The sequence below is a fragment of the Otolemur garnettii genome, unplaced genomic scaffold, assembly GCF_000181295.1.
Source record: "Otolemur garnettii isolate 467f Iridium unplaced genomic scaffold, OtoGar3 scaffold00091, whole genome shotgun sequence".
Classification (NCBI taxonomy): Eukaryota; Metazoa; Chordata; class Mammalia; order Primates; family Galagidae; genus Otolemur; species Otolemur garnettii.
Window position 1 is genome coordinate 2796156 of NW_003852486.1, and position 22628 is coordinate 2818783.

The window sequence follows — 22628 nt, forward strand, 5'->3', positions numbered from 1 at the left end:
AAAAAAAAAAAAAAAAGTTCAGAAAATAAAAAGAACAAAAGTGAAAGTTACTGTTAATAAGGCTAATAAGATAAAAAATGAAAAAAAAAATCTACTCAACATAGAGTCAAGAGGAACTTGGTGACCTTGGCTGGAGGAGATTTAGTGGAATTATGGGGCAAACTTATAGATGTGAATACATGGTTTCAGGAAATTTAGATGTAAAGGAGAGAGGAAAATAGAATAATAAAACTGAAGGCTAACACTCATAAAGCATTTGTTCTGTGCCAAATATTAGCACTGCTGCCATCACCCCCATTTTAGAGATGATAATAAAGGACATAGAGCTTTAACTCATTGCCCAAGGCCACACGGGAGAAAAAGTGGCAGAACTAAGATTTGAACCTGGTTTCTGGTGCTGTGAAGGTAGCTTTAGAGTTTTTTCTTCTTTTTTATGCAAAAGAATGTGTTATATTTGAAGATATGGGAGAGAATGAAGGAGGAGGGTCAGTTTGGGGTTCAGCACGGAGGGGGGCAGACTGGTCTTAGAGAGGGGAGTACCTACCTCTTCCACTGTGGGAGGAAGAAGGGATGGATACGGAGTCAGCAATTAGTATGTTGGCCGTGTGAAATTGAGTGAGTTCCTATCAGATGTCTTCAATTTTCTCTGAAAAGCTTAATCTGAAAGTTGGGAGGGTGCACGGGGGGCAAGGGTAGGGTTGGAGGCTGAAGAAGTTTCCAAGGCACTTCACCTAGAGCTCCTCCTCCCTCCCCGTCCACAGCTCAGTCTCTGCTGCTCTTCCTCCATCTGTATCCCCTGAATATCATCCTCCTCGAGGCTCCGATCTGGAACCACTTCTCTCCTACTCTAGACAACTTCCTGGACACCCTCGCCCACTCACTCCCATGGATGCAGCAGTTTTCAGATGTGAAAATAATTCTACCACCGTCCAAAGGTTCCAAGTGCCTCTATACTGTGTGCAATCAAATAAATTCAACCTCACATACCTGGGTCAGGTCAAGGTTTTGCTTTTTAACCATTCTATGCCCATTATATGGAGGCTTAAAATCAGATATATTTTGTCTACCATTTTGATTCTCAAAGGACATCTGCTTCCCCTCACCTTAGAAGGCAGAAGCTACTGTCAAGTCTTTTCCAGAGCTCAGTAATGAGCCACAAAGCTGCAGCCTCCTTGCACTCCCTTGGTCTCCCGTGTGCATCCTATTCTTGCCCCGTCTGTCTGCATCGCTCTTACTGTATTTTAGCTCATGCAATAGAACATTATGGTCAGCTTTGTGAATCAAAAAGGGAGATATAAAGGGAAAGGAAAAAAGAGAGGGGTGAGGGAGAGAATTACATTCTATTTGCATTTTATTCTATTGAGTGTTAAAATTTCAACTGTTAGAATCAGAAAGTTAGGGTTCAAACATCCTGCCTCATTCAAGGATAAAGTACAAGTGAGATTAGATCACTACCTCAGCTGGCCGTGGTGTATCTGTGACTTTCCCAGGCTCCTGTAGAACCTTTGCTCTGACAAACATGTGTGTCATACAAATGGCTTGTTGAACAGTTTCCTTATTTCACATTCGCTTTTCCCATGGCAATTTGTGTGTATTCCTTTATCATATATGCGCATCATTCTTCATTATAAAAATGCGTACACTTTCTTGGTGATCTATAGTGATTCCATCTCATTTCTCTTCATATTGCCAAGAGTAGCTATCAGAATTCTCAGAGCTGTGACCCAAGTTAATGAAGCTGCTCCCCCAGGGCCAACCCCACTCTCGTGAATATCCTCGTGGGACCCCTGGTGGGCAGTGGTATAGAATTTTCTAAGAAAATTCAGAAAAAATATGTTAATCATATAACACCAATGTCATTTGGAATTCAAGGCTAAAATTCTGCTATTATTATGTTTCCCATGCCAAATTAAGTCCAGTAAGTAGTTCAGAGATTTTGTAATTAAACAATAACATAAGACCTTCCAATAATGAAGTTACAACCATGTTGAGAAACCAACAATTTTACTACATTTTTAATATCCCCTAGGAAGAAATCAAAGTTCACAAATTAAATGCCCCTGTAAGAAAAATTCCAGGCACATTAAAATCCAAATATCTGAATAAACTAAGCTTTAAACCAAATTATCCCTGAAGAATTAAAAGTTGGAAGAAATTAAGGTAACTCCTGGCTTCCAATTTCTTATTCTGCTTAATCTCATCCAAGAGGAAGTGGTAAATGTCTGGAGGAGCAAAGGTTGTTTTAGCACTCACCATGCCGACTGTCTCACAGCTGAGCCTGATCCATCTCTTTCAGAACCGCTAAGGTTGGGCTGGCCCAGTGCCAAAGCTCTCACGTGCCATGGTACTAATGAATTAAAAGGATTAATAGGGCATGAAAGACTATCACAGCACTGACCCCAGACCACTGAATTTTAAAATCTCAATTCCCAGCTCTAGAACAGTAACACTGAGCAGATTTACAATCCTAGAGAATCATTCACATGTGAAAAAAAGAAAAGAGAGCAAGCAGGTAAAGCAATTCTTTGCTTAGCTTTGGCAGAATGTCAGCTGGCGCAGAACCTTTGAACTTAAGCTCAAATGTGAATAATCCATTGTATGTTTCAAAATAGTCAAAAGTTGGGTGGCACCCATAGCTCAGTGGGTAGGATGCTGGCCACATACACTGAGGCTGGAGAATTCGAACCTGGCCTGGGCCAGCTAAAGCAACAAGGACAACTGCAACAAAACAATAGCCAGGCGTTGTGGCAGGCGCCTGTAGTCCCAGCTACTTGGGAGGCTGAGGCAAGAGAATCGCTTAAGCCCAAGAGTTTGAGGTTACTGTGAGCTGTGATGCCACGATACTCTACCCAGGGCAACAGCCTGAGACTCTTTCTCAAAGGAAAAAAATAGCCAGAAGAGACTAATTCGAATGTTTCTAGCTTAATGAAAGACAAACATTTAAGGTGATGGATATCTCAATTTCACTGCTTCGAGCTTTACAAATCTATGAATGTGTTAAATTATCACATGCACTCCCAAATTTGTACATGTATTATGTATCAATTAAAAATTAAATTAAATGTTAAAAAATAAACTCAATTATGAGAAACCTCCCAGTCCAAGCATTTACTATTTGGGGGTTGGGTGGGAACCATTTATTTTGTGCCTTCCTTTCCTATTAAATCTATTCAAAAATCTCTTAGCTTTCACTTCCTCTTTGGGTGAAGTGCTCTGATACCTTAGCTCTGAGCTCAGGGAGGGGTTTCTTTAGCGTCTCCTCTCTCCAGTAAGCAGACCATCTGCGGCTCGATATGGAATTGCACTGGCCCATGAAGCCTGCCTCCTGGGAGACATTTTCACTTTGCCCCCACACTTATTTCAGTTAGAAAATATATCTCAGCCATTCCTGAAGTGAAATTACTATGTATGTTTCTGAGGACTGTGCCCCAGAGGGTCCAGGGAGAACCCAATCCTTCCCAGATGTGCACCCCAGGAACCTGATGTTGGTCCCCTTTTAAATTTTATAAACCTATCAGCCCCATTCCTGTAGGATACGAGCAAGACCTGCAGCCAGTCTATAATAACTATACATTCTGGAAACCCTCTTAAAAATTCCGTAAATATTTTCCACCCTTCGGCCTAGAGAATCCCACATGAGTCGGCGATGATCCCGCCAGTTTGCTCCTTGGGCCTGAATGCCGGGTGTCATTTAGAGTGTCTCATAGAGGGTGACATTCTAGGCCTGGCACTAGCAGTGTGAAACTAGATCTTACTGGTGCTTTGTAGCCTACAAGGACCCTTACGGCTAAAAATATTATTCTGGTCACCAGTGCCTAAAAATCTATGGAAAAACTCAATTAAATCCAAGAAGGGGGTAGGAGAGGAGGGAGATTGGCAGGTTCCTTCCCAGCAGGAACTATATGCAGGTGTATGACACACTTCTGTGTGAGGGACGGGTTACAACTTAGACTTTACCTTACAAACGCAAACCACGTAACCTAATTGTATGCACCCTCATATTAATTGGAAATTAGAAACTTTAAAAAAGTTAGAGAGATTCCCACTTTTTCTTTAAAAAAAAAAAGGAAAAAGGGCAGCGCCTATGGCTCAAGGAGTAGGGTGCCAGCCACATATACTGGGGGTGGCAGGTTCAACCCTGGCCCCAGCGAAAACTCCAAAAGAAAAAAAGTCTATCTGCTTTAGCCATGACTGCCTAGGAAAAGCGGGTCCCACCCACCATGGGCCTCTATTGAGCTGGGTGGAGCCCACAAAGCTTTGCTACTAGGCCGCCCTGAGGCCATCCATGCACCTGCTGCCCACAGGCAAGCCCTTCCTCCTCTGTCCCTGCTTACAAAGGCTTCCCAGCTCCCTTGAAAGCTTTCATGAGGTTCCTGTACCTTTTGCTTATTGCCATTCATGGATGCAGTCCTACCTCTATAGAAACAGCCAGGTGCCCATGAACAAAGCCATCGTAAGCTGATGTCACCCTCCAAGGTCACAAAACCGTGGACCCTAAAGCTGCGAGCCTCTTGCCCAAGCTCAGTAGTGAAGCTTTAGAAGTGGATCACTATTAATCTCTTCACTCTGAAAAACTCCTGCTCTCTTACTAAAGGCCCAGGCTGAGAGCCACAGGGCCTGGTCCCATCACATGACTCTCCTTTAAATATGTAGCTCCCTATACTTGTTCTTAGTTCTCTTACATCTAAGCCCACGTCCCAACTGTTTGTGTCTCTGAGAATTTGCTCTCAAACTTCAGACGCCCCCAGCTCATGAGTGTAGGGGAGACCCAAGCTTGTTCATAGTGCCCCCCACACATACCAGTAGGTTTGCATTCAGGGGGAAGAGCATGGAGCTGAGTTAAGCAGGCTTCATTTATTCTTCCTGAATCTGCCAGCCAGGGAGACGCTTCACTTCTACCAGGGGTGGGCGGGTAGAGGGGGTGGGAGGGACAGCAAAGAGCAGAGGAAGGGGCTGAGGGAGGGGCAGAGGGAGTCACCTGCATGTGGAAGAACAAACATCCCCCAGCACAGTCATTCATGAATTTATTCATGTAAATTCAAAGGGATTCTGTTCAGTTAGGGCTGTCAGATTTAGCAAATAAAAATACAGGACTTCTGGTTACATTTGCATTTCAGATAAACACAATAACAACTCTTTTAGTGTCATTATATCCCAAATATCATATGGGACATAGTTATAGCAAAAACTATTTGTTTTTTATTTGAAATTCGAATGCAGGTGGGCATCCTGTATTTTATCTGGCAACCCCATACTAAGCGTCAGACATTGTATTAGGTTCTGGGACTATAATGTGAACACGGCCTAGTCCCTAGACTGGGGGGATGGGGGAGGGCCGGAGACAGAAAATGCAATACTTTCGGCCACGCATGAGCAGTAAAATTCAAAAGGCTGTTTTTTGCGCATCTCTTTCCAACCACAGGAAACAACTGTTTGTAGTAATCATCAACAACCTCACCTTTGATCATGAACTGAATTTACACTTATTGGTGTGTAGAATTAGCCTGACTCCACTGCACTACAGCACAATCTGTCTGTCTTCAACTGTGCCTTCCTGTTAAAATGGCTATGCTGACTGCAGAGATATCAAAAGTGAGCCCTCATCCTTTCCTTCCCTAAAGATCTCACACTACTGAGGAACGCTGCTATTCAGGACTGGACACCTCACTGCCATAAGCTCTGACTGCAGGAAATCCAACTGTTACAGATGCACCTGGGAGGAGCACTTACCCTGAACTTGGCAGGTCAGAGAAGACCTTGCAGAATTGGCACCACGTGCTATGATTGTTAGTTTACAATGACCCCACACTATGATGAACTATGGCATAGTTCTATAAACAGTTTGATTTAACTTACTTTAAATAGGCCTAACCAATACCTCTTCTCCAGAGTATTAGAGAAACCTTTAACCAGGACCGACTCAGGACATATTCAAACGTGTTCCATCTCTTCCTGTAGGCACCCTCCTCCATGTCGTTGCTCCGTCATTCACTTACTCAGCAAGCGCTTGCTGACAGGTGGGTGTGTGACCAGTGCTCTGCCAGGCATTGAAAATACAAAGAAGATCCAAGCACACTCATTTCCAGTGCTGAGGATGTTCCAGCCTAATGAGAGAAATCGATATTACACAATCACATAAGTAGACGTAGAAAGTCAAAATGTGATAACCCCTGTGAGAGAAAGAACGGAATGGTAGTTTAAAAAGAGCTCTTTCCATCACCTGCTCAGAGGTGGCCTTCCTGCGTGTGGAGCATTTGATCTGAGATCGCCTTCCATTTCTAATGTAAAGGTCTCTTTGAAAGGTCCTAACTTTATCCCAGCAGTTAGGTTACTAAAAATGCCTTATCCTAAGTGCAAAACATACATCCCCAACAGGGGTGCTATCACCCTCAGAGGGGCAAAAAATGGTTCTTGAAAAGGTGAAAAACATCTTACTCTTTTTATGTGTGAAGCACAGCTATACATACAGCACATAGACAAACAGTAGATGTGGTATTAAAATTTCATGGAAGAGGGCAGTGGTGAAAAGAAATGTCTAACAAGGCTCCTATTGGGAAGCAATAAAGAAAAAATGTTGAGAAACACTTGTTCATAATCTTTCACAGTCTACTCAACAGCTCCTAAAGAAATACTTGTTAAAGGCCAACTTTCAAGAAGGGAGATACAATGGTGGATGAGACAGACACAGGCCCTTAAATGTTAGTGGGCAAGAAGATGAAAAAACAAGCAAGAAAATCGAGAAAATAATTACAAATTGTGACAGACACTGTGAAAACAGTCACACACGCCCTGAAACAAGATAACGAGGAGGGACCTTTCTGACTGCAAGGTACGGGAGGCCCTTTCTGGAAGGGGCTCTGGCTGTAAGAACCAGGGTTCCTCTTGGTACACTTGCTCATTGATCTCCTACTCCCCACAGATCTGAGTGGGATGTGGGGGCAGCCCCTTGGGCTAATCTGTAAATTTCTATTCTTTTCCTGTTCAGAAGCCTCATGCCAACTCACGTGAAAGTCAAAAAGCCTCTGCCTGAGTGCTGACTCCTTGACCCTGTGACTCACCGTGTTGAGGGCAGCCCAGCAAACTCACGAAGCCGGCCTGAGTTAGGGGCTTCATGCAGAACCGAAGACCAAGTGAACTTGAGGCAATAAAGGGGTTTTCCATTTGAAAAATGAAAAAGAGTTATTTGAATACTAGCACTTCCACAGTGTGGTGTCTCTAGGGAGCCCGGGCACAGCGCTGGAGGCGTTTCTCCTTAGACACTCAGACTGTTAGCTCTTGACCCTGAACATCTGAAACTGCACAGCTGCTGGGACTGAGATTCAGACAGCATTTAGGAAAGCAGCCGCGTTCATGCCTAGTATTTTTGGAACCCAAGGCAAGATACGATATCTTCTTTCCTTTTTCTAATTCTTGCAGGTCTCCTCTGAGCAGAGGCCTCCCATCCTCTTCTTGGACAGGAGACCAGGCTCTGGGTGAGATGGACTTGTCCTGCCCTCGGCTGGGCCAGGTCTTCATGTTTCTGTGGCTGCTGCTGCTGACCCTGGGTGAGTAGATGGGCTGGACGGGGTTAGGGCAGTGGCCTCTCAGTTCCTAAAGTCAGCCGGTGAAAAGCCAAGAAACTTGTATTTCTGCTTCCGCTTGGGGTTCAGAGAAAGATAACAAGACATGGGGAGCACACAGAGCTCGATCCCCAGGACGACAGAAAGGACCCCAACAGAGCCATCAGTGCCAGACAGGTAGGTTGCCTTTGGTTTTTCACCCATTGCTTTTTTTCCATCTCAGGAAACTTAGAGTTTTCCTTCTGCCAAAGCACAAGTCCATGGCCCTCACTCCCTCTTAGAGCCTCAAACTAAATAATTTTTCAGACGAATAGTTATTTCTAAAATCTAGGAAAGTAAGGGAAGGTCTACTAAGAGGTATGGCTCCCTCTCTGGGGTTTTAAGCCAACATTTAACCAGAGATTGAAAACATAATGGGAATAATAGAAAGCCCAGGCAATGAAGGCAGGATCAGTCACCCCTCCGTGTTCCTGCCCGCCTCCGCCCTCTGAGCTGAGAGAGGCGAGGGAGGGCGTGAAGGCTAAAACTGCCAAGGGAGCGGTGGCAACGAGCTGAGCCAGGGCTGGGGACACAAGCTTGCACATCTGTAAAATATGTTAGGTGCTATTTTCTGTTGTTGTTTGGGGTCTGGGGGTGTGGAATGGGAGCCAAGAAATGGCAAGGAAAAAACAGAGGAAGCAGCTGCGGCTGTGTTGTCGGAAATGCTCTCAGAGAGCGCCTGATTGCAGGGATTTGAGAAACACTGCTCTGTGCTAATCTTTGAACTCAGACTCCCTCACAGCTCCTGGAAAAAACAGCCAGGTAAGTTTCTCCTTCTCTCTGCTCCTCCTGGTCTCTGGGCATTGGTCCCCTTGGCCTGCACAGCCTATACCAAGCCTTGTATGAGGGACATGGCAAGACCAGCAGCACTGCCACTCTGGGGTCACACCTGTTACTGTGCCGGGTGAACAGACCCTCCTCTGGCTGCCCAGTGTCCAGTCCTCCCCACACCCCCAGGAGGCCTCAGGGGAGAGAGGAAGGAAACGTTTGTAGAAGGAAGGGCAGAGGCAAGGGGCTGATGGCGGGAGCACCTCAGAACCGACCTCCCTATTCTCAAGTACCCCTCCCTCAGTGTGTCCAAGCCAGTGCTGCCACCAAAGAGCACAGAAACAGCCCCCATGCCTCAACTGCCACACCCAGCACTGGGCTGCAGCCCACACACGGCCTGGTCTCTCACGCAGCTCGTCCTCCGTTTGAATGCCTTACACCCCTCCGTTATTGACTGTGTCCCACTTTGCCTTCCCCACAATTGTGCCTCAACTAAGCATGGTTTAAAAGTAACAAAAGCAAAAAACTCTCGTTCATTCAATGTCAACAAGTAGAAAGTGATTTTCTATAGTCTAGAAACTGCATGTGAGGTGTATACATCCTGGTCGCACCTCTACCTTGGCAGGAATGTATGGGACAAGAGCATTTCAGCATCTGCCTGTCTTCTGAGGCTTCCACAGCGCTTGTCCAGCTGCAAAGCACCTCTCCTGAGCTTCTCTGGGCCCATCTCAAGAACCTGAGACTTGTTCCCTGTGACACCCCCTTGCCCACCTCCAGGCTGGGCCAAGGCCGGACCCTGTCCCAGGCCCTTCTCCCAGGGCTATCTGCTGCCTTTCCACCCCTGTCCTGACTGGGAATTAGCACAGGAACCTTCAGCTGCAGGCAGCCCCCGGGGCCCCCCATTCTGTGCCTCCCTTCCTTTGCCTTCACTTTGCATTTCCTATTGAGGGGCCCCTCCAAACACTGTACCTCTCCTTGTCCACCATGGTCCATGACCTTCAAAGGAAGGAGAGTGACCGTCGGATGCAGGGACTCCCAGCCCAGCCCAGGGAGATGCATCTTGGTATCATAATGGGGATTCATTGGAAAGAAAATCTTAAGAGATCCAAATAAAAACATCTAGATATTAGCAGTGCAAAACTCAAGGATCCTCCCTTCGTGATCCTGTACAAGTGGAATTTTCATCTGGTGAGGAAAAAAGGGAACGTCTAAAGTCATGCCACTGAGCTGAGTGTCCAAGGACCATGTTAAGGCCAGAAGCTTGGACAGAGCTGTAAAAAGGCAGAGTGGGGATGTCTGATGTGCTGACCTAGTGGGGAAAGTAAGGAGACAGGGCAGTAGCCCAGAGGCCAGCAGGCAAAAGGATCTGATCTGGGAAAGGTATAGGACGATATTCCTCTTTTATTTAAAGGCACGTGTGGAAATTTCTCAAGGATATTTTGTGGGAATTAGCTCATTCTCCAAGGGAAAGGAAGAACCAGGTTTGGGACCATTTAAGTGTTGGTGGAGGACGTTTGCAGGTGTGTGAGGGACCGTGGCTCTTCGGGATAACCATAGTATGCTCCACTGCTGTTTGTAGCCGGCTGAGCCTGCAGGCTTCACCTGTCTTTGAAGGAAATAAGGTGATTCTGGGATGTGAGGAGGAAAGGAAGGACACAGTAGTGAGAAGATTTACCACAGGGATGGAGAACGGCGTGGTGGTGGATCTAACTCAGGTTCCACCAAGCTAAATCCAGTCTCCAGCGGCAATGGCAAATATCATCGCACTGCTTCTAAGGAATTGTTTTTAACATCAGTGGAAGAAAGAAACTTCAAAACTTCTAAGTACCCGAGTTCAAGATAATGGCTACATGCCCATGGGCTACAGGGTTTGGCTGAAAGACCCTGGATTGACGCAAGATGCTCTTCAGTGGGGATTTCATGAAAAGCCTCTTACACCCCAGCCACAGTCAGGAGATGGTTCCAGCAGCCTGATCCTACAGGCGGTCCCCAGGTTGCAAAAGAGATGGGTTCTATAAGTTTGTTGTAAAGTCGAATTTGTATGTAAGTTAAAACAGGTACATTTGCCTATTACCTATGATAGCCCACATGTGCAAATGCAAGCCGAATGCCAGTCAGAAGTTTGTAACTTGGTGCTAAGAGCACAGGTACACCTCTCCGGGAGCTCCAAGCCTCACACTCTGGGATTGAGTTTGTTCTTTTCTTTAGAGCTGTTTTCGTGCCTGACAGCCAGCCCTCCTGGCCCACGGAGGGCCCATGACCCTGACCTGTGAGACCCAGTAGCCCTGGTCCATCCACAGAGGTCACAGGTCCAGCTCCAGTTCTGCTTCCTCAGAGATAGCCAGGCCCTGGGATCAGGCTGGAACAGCTCCCAAGAGCTCCAGGTCCCCACTGGTGCAAGGCAAAGATGGTGATTCACAGTATTGTGCTAATAAGAACAAGCCTGAGAGCCCAGATACAAGTGCAGAGGGAGCATCTGAGGGGCTGTGTGTCCAGATGCAGAGCTGGGGTGAGGAGAGCAGAACAATACTATCCCAGACGGTGGACAAAACAGAGAGGGACATCCTGATACCCGGCATCCTTCTCTGTCCAGGCTTGGCATTGGTCTGATGGCCCGAGAACAGCCTCTTCCACCTAAACGCTAGCCAGTAATAGCAGTTATTGATCGCTTACGGAGTGGCCGACACTATGGGTTACGGAGATGGGCAGGGTCTGTTCTCCATGGGTCAGCAGACAACCAGGACTTCAGATGACCACTTACTGTCTTTAGAGATCCTTGGGGAGCTTTCATTTTTTTGACGTAACTCACGTCAGAAAAGGGAAAGTGTATAAGAACTGGAATAGTTGAAGAGGAATGTGGGGATACGGAAATAAGGCTGCGGAAGTCTTGAAAGATGGGAGGAGGGTTTGGATTCTGAGTAAATTTCCAGATAGAAGATTTCTACTGTTCTCGCTTACTCTGCTTCATCGGTGCATCAAGAATTCCTTAGAGATAAATTTTCATCAACTGTGGCTGCAGCCAACACCAAGTTTAGGAAGATCTTGGACCTGGTGGCATATTCCGCAATGATAGGGATTTCAGGATTGTGGACGGATGTCGCTCCCTTTATAATAATATGCGCAAGTGATTTCTTATTTCCTGCTTTGGAACTCTGCCTATTACATCTGCTGCTCCTGCCTATTCATGGCAGCTCCAGCCTTCTCCTTGATTTTAAGGTCCCTGCTGTCAGTACCCTCACATGCCATCTGTGTCCTCTCAGAGGTCCCTGTGTCTGCTGTGACTCTAGAGATCCAGCCCTCTGGAAGGCAGCTGATTGAAGGAGAAAAGTTGATCCTTACCTGCTCAGTAGCCAAGTACCCGACAGTAGCCAAGTCGTCTGTCACTTTCTCCTGGCACAGAGAGGGAACAGGAAGTCTGGGGGTGAAGACCCAGCGTTCCTCATCAGCAGAGCTGCAGGTCCCCCCTGTGGCAGGGAGATACTACTGTTCAGCGGACAAATCCTGCGGCCCCCTCATCAGCAACAAGATCACAGTCACCACAAGAAGTAAGTTCCCTCTGCTCAGCCTTGGTTCACCAGCCAGGGTTGAGGTTCTCTGAGCTCCACGAGGATCTTCTAAAGGAGGGGGAAAAGCACAGAACAACATGCTTTGTGAAGATTTAAGAGCTATCTAAGCAATGGCAAGATGAGAAACTGAGTTAAGATGCCTTAGTCCTGCTAGGCATGGTGTGAGGCCTGAAACCAAGGTGGGTGGATTACTGGAGCTCATGAGTTTGAGACCAGCCTGAGCAAAAGTGAGACCACATGTCTATTAAAAATAGAAAACTAGCTAGGTGTTATGACAGGTGTCTGTAGTCCCAGCTACTTGGGAGGCTGAGGCAAGAGGATTGCTTTACCCAAAATTTGAGGTTGCTGTGAGCTATGACACTACAGCACTCAATTCAGGGCAACAGAGTGAGGCTCTGCCTCAAAAAAAAAAAAAAAAGATGCTTTACTCCTCATCAGGAGGCCTGAGTGACTGCACAGGACTGCTTCTTCTGCTTTGGGAGAAATGCTTTTATTATTAGATGAGGAAAATGTCAGTGAGAACAGAAGGGATCAAGGGGTGTGTCTGCTTTGGGGTTCCCTGCAAGGGGGTGTGAATCTGTCACAGCATCAAATCCTTCTCTGACAACGCTTCTATCTCCCTCAGTTCCAGCGTCCCACCCTATCCTCACCCTCAGGGCACCCCGGGCCCAGACTGTGGTGGGGGACAAGGTGGAGCTTCACTGTGAAGCCCTGAGAGGCTCTCCCCCAATCCTGTATCAGTTGTATCACGAGGACGTCACCCTGGGGAACGGCTCGGCCCCCTCTGGAGGAGGAGTGTCCTTCTTTCTCACTCTGACCACCAACCATTCTGGATACTACTTCTGTGAGGCCAACAACGGCCTTGGGCCCCAGCGCAGCCAGAGAGTGAGTCTCAATGTCACAGGTGAGCAGGATATTTTCAGAGCAGGTGATACCAGCAGACTCTGTCGTCTCCATGGGGCTGTGTGCCAGGTGACATCCTGGTAGACTTCCCACTTCCTCTGCCCCCACCTTGAGCTGGAGTTCTTCCTAATGACCGCACAGCCACTTAACTCAGACCGTTCCTTCATTTCCTCTGTCACTGTCATCAGTAGCCACACACTGCACTCATTCTTCTAGGAGAGGCACAAAGATGTTCCTAATACTAGACAGGTGGCGGTTTGGCAGTGACCGACAGAGGAGCATGGTGGAGAAGGCCTTATTTCTGAATTCCTTCGCCCAGGAATGAATGAACAGTTCATTCTTAGCCACTTTTTCTGCCCCCACCTCGATTCAATCCAAATTCCTGCCTGACTCCCTGGATCATCAAGTAAAGTGGTTCTCCTCACGGGTATTTCCAGCCATCAGAGCAGCAGTGCCCTTTCATGGCCTCCAGATTCTACTGGCCTATTATTTAGCCTTCACTTTTCCCAGATGCCTTCTGACTGGGGTTGCATTTAATCTGATGTTCCTCCTATCCCCTAACAAAAATTTTCTCCACCAGGGGCAGCAAGGCATCTTGTATTCCCCGCATCTAGCCCTTCTTGAGAATGTGCTCAGCCATCCAGGAGAGACCCCCAGTCCCAAAGCCACTGTGGTTATTCCAAAGCACCCATCATTTGGAGGGTGGGAAAGGGTAAGGGACACAGAAGGAGGAGGCAGAACAAAAGAGAGATGGCAGCGACTCCCAGTGACTCAAACCTTTATGTTCTCTGATGTTGCCATGGTCTCTCTTTATTCTCCAAAGATTCTAAACTATTAGGCCTCTTACGATATTTTGGTTGATAATTATCCTTTCTATGGGCACACCTGTATTACAACTCAAGGAGGTATTAGAACCTGCGAGTGCCAAACAGTGTGCTAAAACTGAGATTTCTGTCTTGAACAAGAAAATATCTATTTGGGTGACCTCAAACAGGTCTCCTTACTGGTCTCACCCTTAGTCTCCTCACTTACCGAATAATTGAGCCAAGATACAAAAATTCTTGATCCTGGCCAAGCGAGGTGGCTCATGACTATAATCCTAGCACTCTGGGAGGCCAAGGTGGGTGGATCACCTGAGTTCAGAAGTTCAAGACCAGCCTAAGCTACAGTGAGACTCCATCTCTCAAAAATGGCTAGGCGTTGTGGCAGGCACCTATAGTCCCAGCTACTTGGGAGGCTAAGGCAAGAAGATCACTTGAGCCCAAGAGTTTGAGATTGCTGTGAGCTATGATGTCATAAGATTCTGTCTCATAAAAACCCAAAAATTTTTGATCCAACATCACTTTTAGTACAAGTATTGAACATGCATCCCTTGTTCCTGTTTATTAATTATATACACAGACTACTGAACTAACTTAATATGCACATTGCAAAACAGGGAAATATACATTAAGTAAGAATAAAAACAATACTTAAAATTTTTGGTTTTAGAATATCTGACTAAAATCATAATTGAATGTGCTCAATTTATTTTGAAATTCTTAGTTTGCTTTTGGTGGTGCAGTCATTTGAAGTTTGGTTCTGAGTGTGGCTTACTCCAGCTGGTTTCAGTATATAATCTGTTATTGCTTCAAAAGTTACCTTGCCGATACGGCTGGATCCAAGTAGAAACAAAGCATCACTTTGCTCTTTCAAGTGCATGATTCTAATTTTTTAATCTCATACACCAATTATGCACAGATTCTCATTGAAATCTGGCAAGTAAGTTTATGTTTTCCTTCACATCAATTAGTTATTTTTCCAAAGTAGGTGGGGAGTGCTGCATGTTTGAATCTATAGCAAATGTGTTCAGGCTTTAGAAGATTCAGAAACCAGTGGCAACATTTTCTTTCCAAGGATTTTTAAGGGTGCAGATATAAATGTTTAAAGTTGAAATATTTGCTTTTTAATAAACAGTAATAAAACCGCATATAAATATATATACATATATATTTAATATATACCTCATCACATTTACTTAAGTCTTAAGACATTTATACTCTATACTTAATAGATCCGACATGTACCCTTGCATTATGCACCATAGGGGTGATCCCACCACTCACCCTCCCTTGATCTGACCTCCCCCTCTCCTTCCTCCTTCATCCTGGGCCATAGTTGTGATCTATTCTTCATATGAACGTGTGAGTGATTGTAAATTGGTTTCATAATAGTACTGAGTACACTGGATACTTTTTCTTCCTTTCTTGAGATATTTTACTAAGTAGGATATGTTCCAGCTCCATCCATGTAAAGGTAAAAGTGGCAAAGTCTCTATCTTTTTTTAAGGCTGCATGATATTCCATGGTATACATATACCACAATTTATTAATCCATTCATGGGATTTATGAAGAGGACTCCCCCGCCCCCAGGGACTTGGGCTTCTTCCATGGCTTGGCTATTGTGCATTGAGCTGCAATGAACAATCTGGTGCAAATATCTTTGTTATAAAGTGATATTTGGTCTTTTGGCTATCCACTCAGTAGAGGAATTGCAGGATCAAATGGCAGGTCTACTTTTAGATCCCTGAGTTTTCTCCATACTTCTTTCCAAAAGGGACATATTAGCTTGCACTCCCACTAACAGTGCAGAAGCATTCCCTTTTCTCCACATCCAAACCAACATCTGTAGTTTTGGGATTTTGTGATGTGAGCCACTCTTACTGGAGTTAGATAATTTCTCAAAGCGGTTTTGATTTGTAGTTCTCTGATGATTAAAGATGATGAGCATTTTTCATGTGTCTGTAGGCCACGCACCTATCTTCTTCAGAGAAGCTTCTATTCAAGTCCCTTGCCCACAATGAAATGGGATTACTTGTTCTTTTTTTATTAATAAGTTTTTTTCTCTGTGGCTTCTGGTTATCAAACCTTTGTCAGAAGCATAACCTGCAAATATCCTCTCCCATTCTGAGGGCCGTCTGCTTGCTTTACTTACTGTGTTCTTGGTTATGCAGAAGCTTTTTAGTTTAATCAGATCCCAGTAATGTATTTTTTGTGTTGCTTCAATTGCCTGGGGGGGAGGGGGGATCATCCTCATAAAGTATTGTCCCAGGCCATTTTCTTCAAGTGTTTCTCCTGCACTCTCTCCAAGAATCTTTATAGTTTCATGTCTTAAGTTTAAATCTTTTATCCAGTGAGAGTCAATTTTTGTTAATGGTGAAAGGTGTGGGTCCAGTTTCAGTCTTCTACAAGTCATCAGCCAATTCTCCCAGCACCATTTGTTAAATACAAATCTTTCCCCTAATTTATATTTTTGATGGCCTTATCAAAGATCAAATGATGATAAGTGTCTGGTTTCATTTCTTGGTTTTCAATTCTGTTCCATACATCTATCTCTCTATTTTTGTGCCAATACCATGCTGTTTTGATCACTATAGATTTATAGTATAGTCTGAAGTCTGGTAACATGATTCCTCCTGATTTGTTTTTATTTCTGAGTAATGTCTTGGCTATTCGAGGTTTTTTCTGGTTCCTTATTAAACAAAGTACTATTTTTTTAAGTTCTTTAAAGTACAACAGTGATGCTTTGATTGGTATTGCATTAAATTTGTAAATTGCTTTGGGTAATATGGACATTTTAACAATGTTGATTCTTTCCAGCAATGAGCATGGTATGTTTTTCCATTTGTTAATGTCTCCAGCTATTTCTTTTCTCTGAGTTTCATAATTCTCTTTATAGAGATCTTTCACATCCTTTGTTAGGTAAATTCCCAAATATTTCATCTTCTTTGGCATAGCTATAAAGGGAATAGAGTCCTTGACTGTTTTTTTTAGCTTAACTATTATTAGTATATATAAAAGTTACTAATTTGTGAGTATTGGTTTTATATCCTAAGATGCTACTGTATTCCTTGATCACTTCTAAGAGTTTTGTAGTTGAGTCCTTGGGGTTTTCCAGGTATAAAATCATATCATCTGCGAAGACTGAAAGTTTGATCTTCTCTGATCCTATTTATATACCCTTGATCACCTTCTCTTGCTTGATTGTGATGGCTAAGACTTCCATTACAATGTTAGAAAGCAGTGGAGACAATGGGCAACTTTGCTTAGTTTCTGATCTGAGTTGAAATGCTTTCAATTTTACTCCATTCAATATGATATTGGCTGTGGGTTTGCTGTAGATGGCCTACAGTTAAGAAAATCAGTTTAAGAAAATTCCCCTCTATACCTATTTTCTTCAGTGTTCTGATCATGAAAGAATGCTGGATATTGACAAAATATTTTTCTGCATTTATCAAGAGAATCACATGGTCTTTGTTTTTTAGTTTGTTTATGTGATGTATTATATTTATAGTTTTACGTATATTGAACCAAACTTGAGGCCCTGGGATAAAACCCATTTGGTCATGTTGCATAATTCATTTGATATGTTGCTGGATTCTGTTTGCTAGGATCTTATTGAATATTTTTACATCTATGTTCATTAAAGATATTGGTCTATAATTTTATTTTCTTGTTGAGACTTTTCCTGGTTTGGGGATCAGGGTGATATTTGCTTCATAGGATGTGTTGAGAAGTATTCCTTCTTTTTCAATGTTTTTGGAAAGGTTAAGTAATATAGGTACTAGTTCCTCTTTACAGGTTTGGTAGAATTCTGATGTAAAACCATCTGGTCCCGAGCTCTTCTTTTTTGGGAGATCTCTTACAGTTGATTCTATTTCAGTATTTGATATAGGTCTGTTCAGCATTTCCAATTCTTTCCAATTAAGTCTAGGAAGTTGGTGTGCTTCCAAGTATTGGTCAATTTCTTTCAGATCTTCATATTTCAGAATAAAGATTTTTGTAGTATTCATTAAGGATTCTTTGATTTTCTGAGGTGTCTTGTTATTTCACCTTTGTCATTTCTGATTGATGATATTAGGGACTTTACTTTTCTAATTTTGGTTAGGTTGGCTAAAAGTTTATCAATTTTGTTGAATTTTTCAACAAAGCAACTTCTTTTTTTTTTTTTTTTTTTTTTGAGACAGAGTCTCACTATGCCACCCTTGGTAGAGTGCCATGGTGTTACAGCTCACAGCAAACCTCCAACCTCCAACTCCTGGGCTTAGGTGATTCTCTGGCCTCAGCCTCCTAACTAGCTGGGACAATAGGCATTCACCACAATGCCCAGTTATTTTTTTTTGTTGCAGTTTGGCTGGGGCCAGGCTTGAACCCACCACCCTTGGTACATGGGGCTAGCGTCCCACCCAGGGAGCCACAGGTGCCACCCAGAAAACCAACTTTTGGATTCATTGATCTTTTGAATAATTCTTTTGTTTTCAATTTCATTTAATTCTGCTCTAATTGTAGTTATTTCTTTTCTTTTTCTGGGTTTGAGGTTGGAGTGTTTTTCCTTTTCCAGTTGCTTAAGATGTCCCATCTTAAGTTATTAACTTCCTCTCTTTCCATTCTCTTGAGGAAGGCTTGCAATGCTATAAATTTCTCTCTTAGCACTGCCTTTGCACAGTATCCCGCATGTTCTTATAATTCATGTCTTCATTATTGTTTTGTTCCAAAAATTTGGCAATTTCCTTCTTAATCTCATGTAATACCCAGCTATCATTCAGCATGAGGTTATTTAGTTTCCATGACTTTGTATGAGTATTGGTGAGTTTGACTTTTATTGCATGATGATCCAAGAAAATACAAGGAATAATTTCTATACTTTTAAATTTGCTGAGGTCAGACTTGTGACCTAAGATGTGACTAATTTTTCAAGATATTCCATGGGCTGATGAGAAGAATGTGTGTTCAGTTTTATTAGGATGAAATGTTCTATAGATGTCTTTTAAATTCAATTTTTGTACGGTGAAGTTTAAGTCCAAAATTTCTTTGCTTAGTTTCTTATTGGACGATCTAGCCAACACTACCAAAAGGGTGTTAAAATCTCCAATATTATGGTGCTGGAGGAAATCAAGTTGTTCATGTCTGTTAGAGTCTCTCTTATAAATTGAGGCATATTCTGCTTGGGTGCATAAATGTTAATAATTGAAATTTCATCATGTGGAGTGTTACTCTTAACAAATACGAAGTGATCATTCTTATTTTTCCTTACTTTTGTTGGTTTAAAGCCTGTTATATCTGTGAATAAAATTGCAACACCTGCTTTTTTCTGATTTCCATTTGCCTGAATTATAGATGACCATCCCTTCACCCTGAGACTATATTTATCTTTTAAGGTAAGATGAGATTCTTGTATGCAGCAGATATCTGGTCTGAGTTTTCATATCCAGTCAGCCAGCCTGTGCCTCTTTAGAGGAAAATTTAAGCCATTCACATTAATTGCAAGTATTGATAAGCCTGGTAGTATTTTGTGTATCAAGTTTTTCAAAAGTCCAGTGGATATTTTTAATCCTTTCACCATTGTGGAAGTTGGAATTTGATCAAAAGTTTCCGAGTGAGTTTATTTGGTGGTAGTTTACTTTTGTGCTTGTCATTGTGGAGAATGGGTCTGAGAATATCCTGGAGTTTCTGAGTGAGCTTACTTTGGTGGTAGTTTACTTTTGTGCTTATCATTGTGGAGGATGAGTCTAGGAATATCCTGGAGTCTCCAAGTGAGTTTACTTTGGTGGTGGTTTACTTTTATGCTTGTCATTGTGAAGGATGGGCCTGAGAATATCCTGGAGAGCTGGTTTAGTTATGGCAAGTTTCCTCAACATGTGAATGTCATTAAAGTATTTAATTTCTCAATCATAAATGAAACTCAGTTTAGCTGGATACAGGATCCTAGGTTAAAAGTTATTTTGTTTTAGAAGGTTGATGGTCAATGACCATCCTCTTCTAGCTTGAAAAGTTTCAGCAGAGAGATCTGCAGTCATTCTAATATTCTTCCCCTTGTAGGTTATGATTTTCTTATGTCTGGCTGCTTGCAGAATTTTCTCCTTCATATTAACTTTGGCAAAGTTAATTACAATGTGTCTAGAAGATGCTTTATTTGGGTTGAGACAGTTTTGAACCTGTGCGATCTGAATTTCAGAATTCAGAAGTTCTCCTCAATTATCTCTTGAAGTAGAGTATCTGTGCCTTTCAGACCATCCTCTTCTCCTTCAGGGATTCCTAAAAGGCATTTGAATATTTGCTTTTTGGAGTGGTCCCACAGTTCTCTCAGGGAATGATCTGTTTTTGCTCTCTACTTTTCTTCCTCTTTGAGTGTTTGGGAGTGTTCAAAAGCTTTGTCTTCAATGTCAAAGATCCTTTCTTCTGCCTGCTCCAATCTGGTACTGAGGGATTCTATTGTATTTCTCAGATTTTTGAGGGCTGCAAGTTCTTGCCTCATGTGTCCAAATCTTTGGTGATTTTGTCTTTGAATTCATTGAATTCTTAAGACAACTTTTGAATTACTCCTTGAATTTCTAATTTCAACTTTACCTCCATTTCGTTAATCTTATTTGCAATCCAAATTCTGAATTCAATTTCTAACATCTCAGCCACTTGTTTATGAATGGTATCTTCTGGTGTGTCTCCTTTGTCATTTCTTGGGGGAGTTGATCTACTCTGATTATTCATGTTGCCTGAGTTTTTCTGCTGATTCCACCCCATGATTATTTTTCACCATTTGTCAAGAGAAGCTGGTAAGGTGAAATTGAATTGAGGGCTCCTGGAATTGTAATTAACTAGCCTTTTACCAAGGAACTGGGACTGGTAATTGTGACTTTTACCCTAGAGTTTTACAAAGGTCCCTTTCAGTAGTACAGTCTAAAACTATGGAGACCTGCTTGGTGTGGTAGGGCTAGATGGCTCTGACCTGTATTAGTTTCTGTCCAATCCTAGTGAATCAGTGGCTTTGGGCTGAAATCTCAGCTGTGGAGATATATAATCAGAATAGCCTGATGTAAGCACTCTCAGCAACCATAAGAGGAAGGGGAGGGCTTGGTGCCTTTAGCCCAGTGTCCAGGGCACCAGTCACACACACCAGAGCTGGTGGGCTCGAAACCAGCCCAGGGCCTGCCAAACAACAATAACAACTACAACCAAAAGCATTCTGGTACTATGGCGGGCTCTGGCAGCCCCAGCCACCTGGGAGGCTGAGGCAAGAGAACTGCTCAGCCCAGAAGACTGAGAGGTTGCCATGAGCTGAAACACCATAGCACTTCACTGAGAGCAACATAGTGAGACTCTGTCAAAAAAAAAAAAAAAAAAAAAAAAAAGGGAGGGGGAGAAAGCAGTGAAAAAAATAATAAAAACTAAAAGAAATTTTTAATAATTATCTCCTACCAGAAATAAAGAAGGGGAAAAAAGCAAAAAGTCTGAGCAAAGACAGAAAACAAGGCAACAAAATTTATATATATTACATATACATACATACATATATATACACATATGACTATATATATGCCGTGGGGATTCGACTTTAGTAGGAATATACTTATGTTGCAATATACTTTATGGACACCAGGTGGCAGCATGAGTGGTTCCCAAGCTTTTACCTGTCTCCTGACTTAAATGTTCTTGGTGTTTTCCTGATTACCCACTTGGCACCCAGACCCTGGCCGAACAGCTGATTCCACCCATCTCAAAAACATCTTCACAGGCAGGTTTCCCAAATTTTCCCTGCAACAGTTCCAGTGAAGTTCAGGATATCCTGGGCCAGTTCCGAGTGTAGGACGACTGTCTGCAGATGAGACTCAAATTGCTATCCCTGGCTGACGGGGAAAGGTGCCTGCAGTGACTGCCATCTCTCAAATTCCAAAACAATGGCCTCTTCCTGTCCGGGATCTTTCCCATCTGAGTGTCTCTCCTGCCGTCTAACCATGGTGGTGCCGCACCAGACTGCATCCTCTCTGGAGTCCACACTTCACCAGTCTTTCCACACACTGCCTAGTTTCCCATAAACTTGGAACTGTAAGCCTCCTGGTGGGGCTGGTTGCCTCTGCTGCTGCCAGCAGCCAGGGTTGCCAGGGCGGAACCTTTCCTGGCAGGCTCTGCAGCTCCAGATTATACTCCAAGTCCAGCAATCCGCCACCTGGCTGCATACCCCAAACTGCCCCTCCACACCAATATCACGCCAGGAATGATCTAGCCCACTCACTCTCACCTGTTGTTCCAGGAGAGCTGAGCTAAATGTCCTTCCCGTCCTCCATCATGCTCCGCCTTCCTCAAGTGGTGATTCTTAGAAGGAGGCCCCAGGACCATAGACAGCAGGGTCTCCCAGGGAGCTTACCAAATTGCAAATTCCATAGGAATATAAATATTTTTACACATCTATTTTCCAAAATATTATCTCCATAGCATGAGTTTAGGAAAGTGTTAACAATGTGAGTACTGTCAATGGTCACTTTTTGAAGGTGTCTAAGATGAGTGCTAATTGAGAGCCACCAATCACAAAAAAAAAAACAAAAACAAAAAACAGCAAAAATTAAACACTAGTCTTACTAGTTTTTCTTCATGGAGAAACACACATCTTTGCATTTAACTCCTCTTTTTAGAACTTTGCCACAAAATAAGCAGCTTCGGCACGATATTAAGAGGTTTGTGGTCATTCCTCAATCTCATCACAAAGCATTGCAAAGATTTTATTATTTAAGTTAAAATAATCTGTAAAAAACACTCAAGAAGCCCTCTAAAAGGGCAATATATTCCAATATAGTGAGCGTGAATAAACAGGCACAGTCACTGCTGTCCCTGCCCCACGCTGTAGGGGACCTGTCTTCACCCAAAATCCTGTCCTGTTCCAAGGTGCTAGCGCAGCATAGCCTGGTAAGTGCACCATTATGAATATGAGTAAAGGGTATCCTTGAAGTTTCAACCTTAAAATTAAATATTCTTTTTTTTTTTT

General features: G+C 43.4%; 1 protein-coding gene across 1 annotated transcript in view; it reads left to right on the plus strand.

The window, feature by feature from the left end:
• The window catches only part of LOC100941686, a 60933-nt gene that overhangs the window by 25274 nt on the left and 13031 nt on the right, over positions 1 to 22628 (plus strand). Inside the window, 5 exon segments of the mRNA XM_012808503.2 lie at positions 10596 to 10646; positions 10649 to 10754; positions 10757 to 10852; positions 11627 to 11911; positions 12558 to 12836. Coding sequence (XP_012663957.2) covers positions 10596 to 10646; positions 10649 to 10754; positions 10757 to 10852; positions 11627 to 11911; positions 12558 to 12836 — 817 coding nt within the window.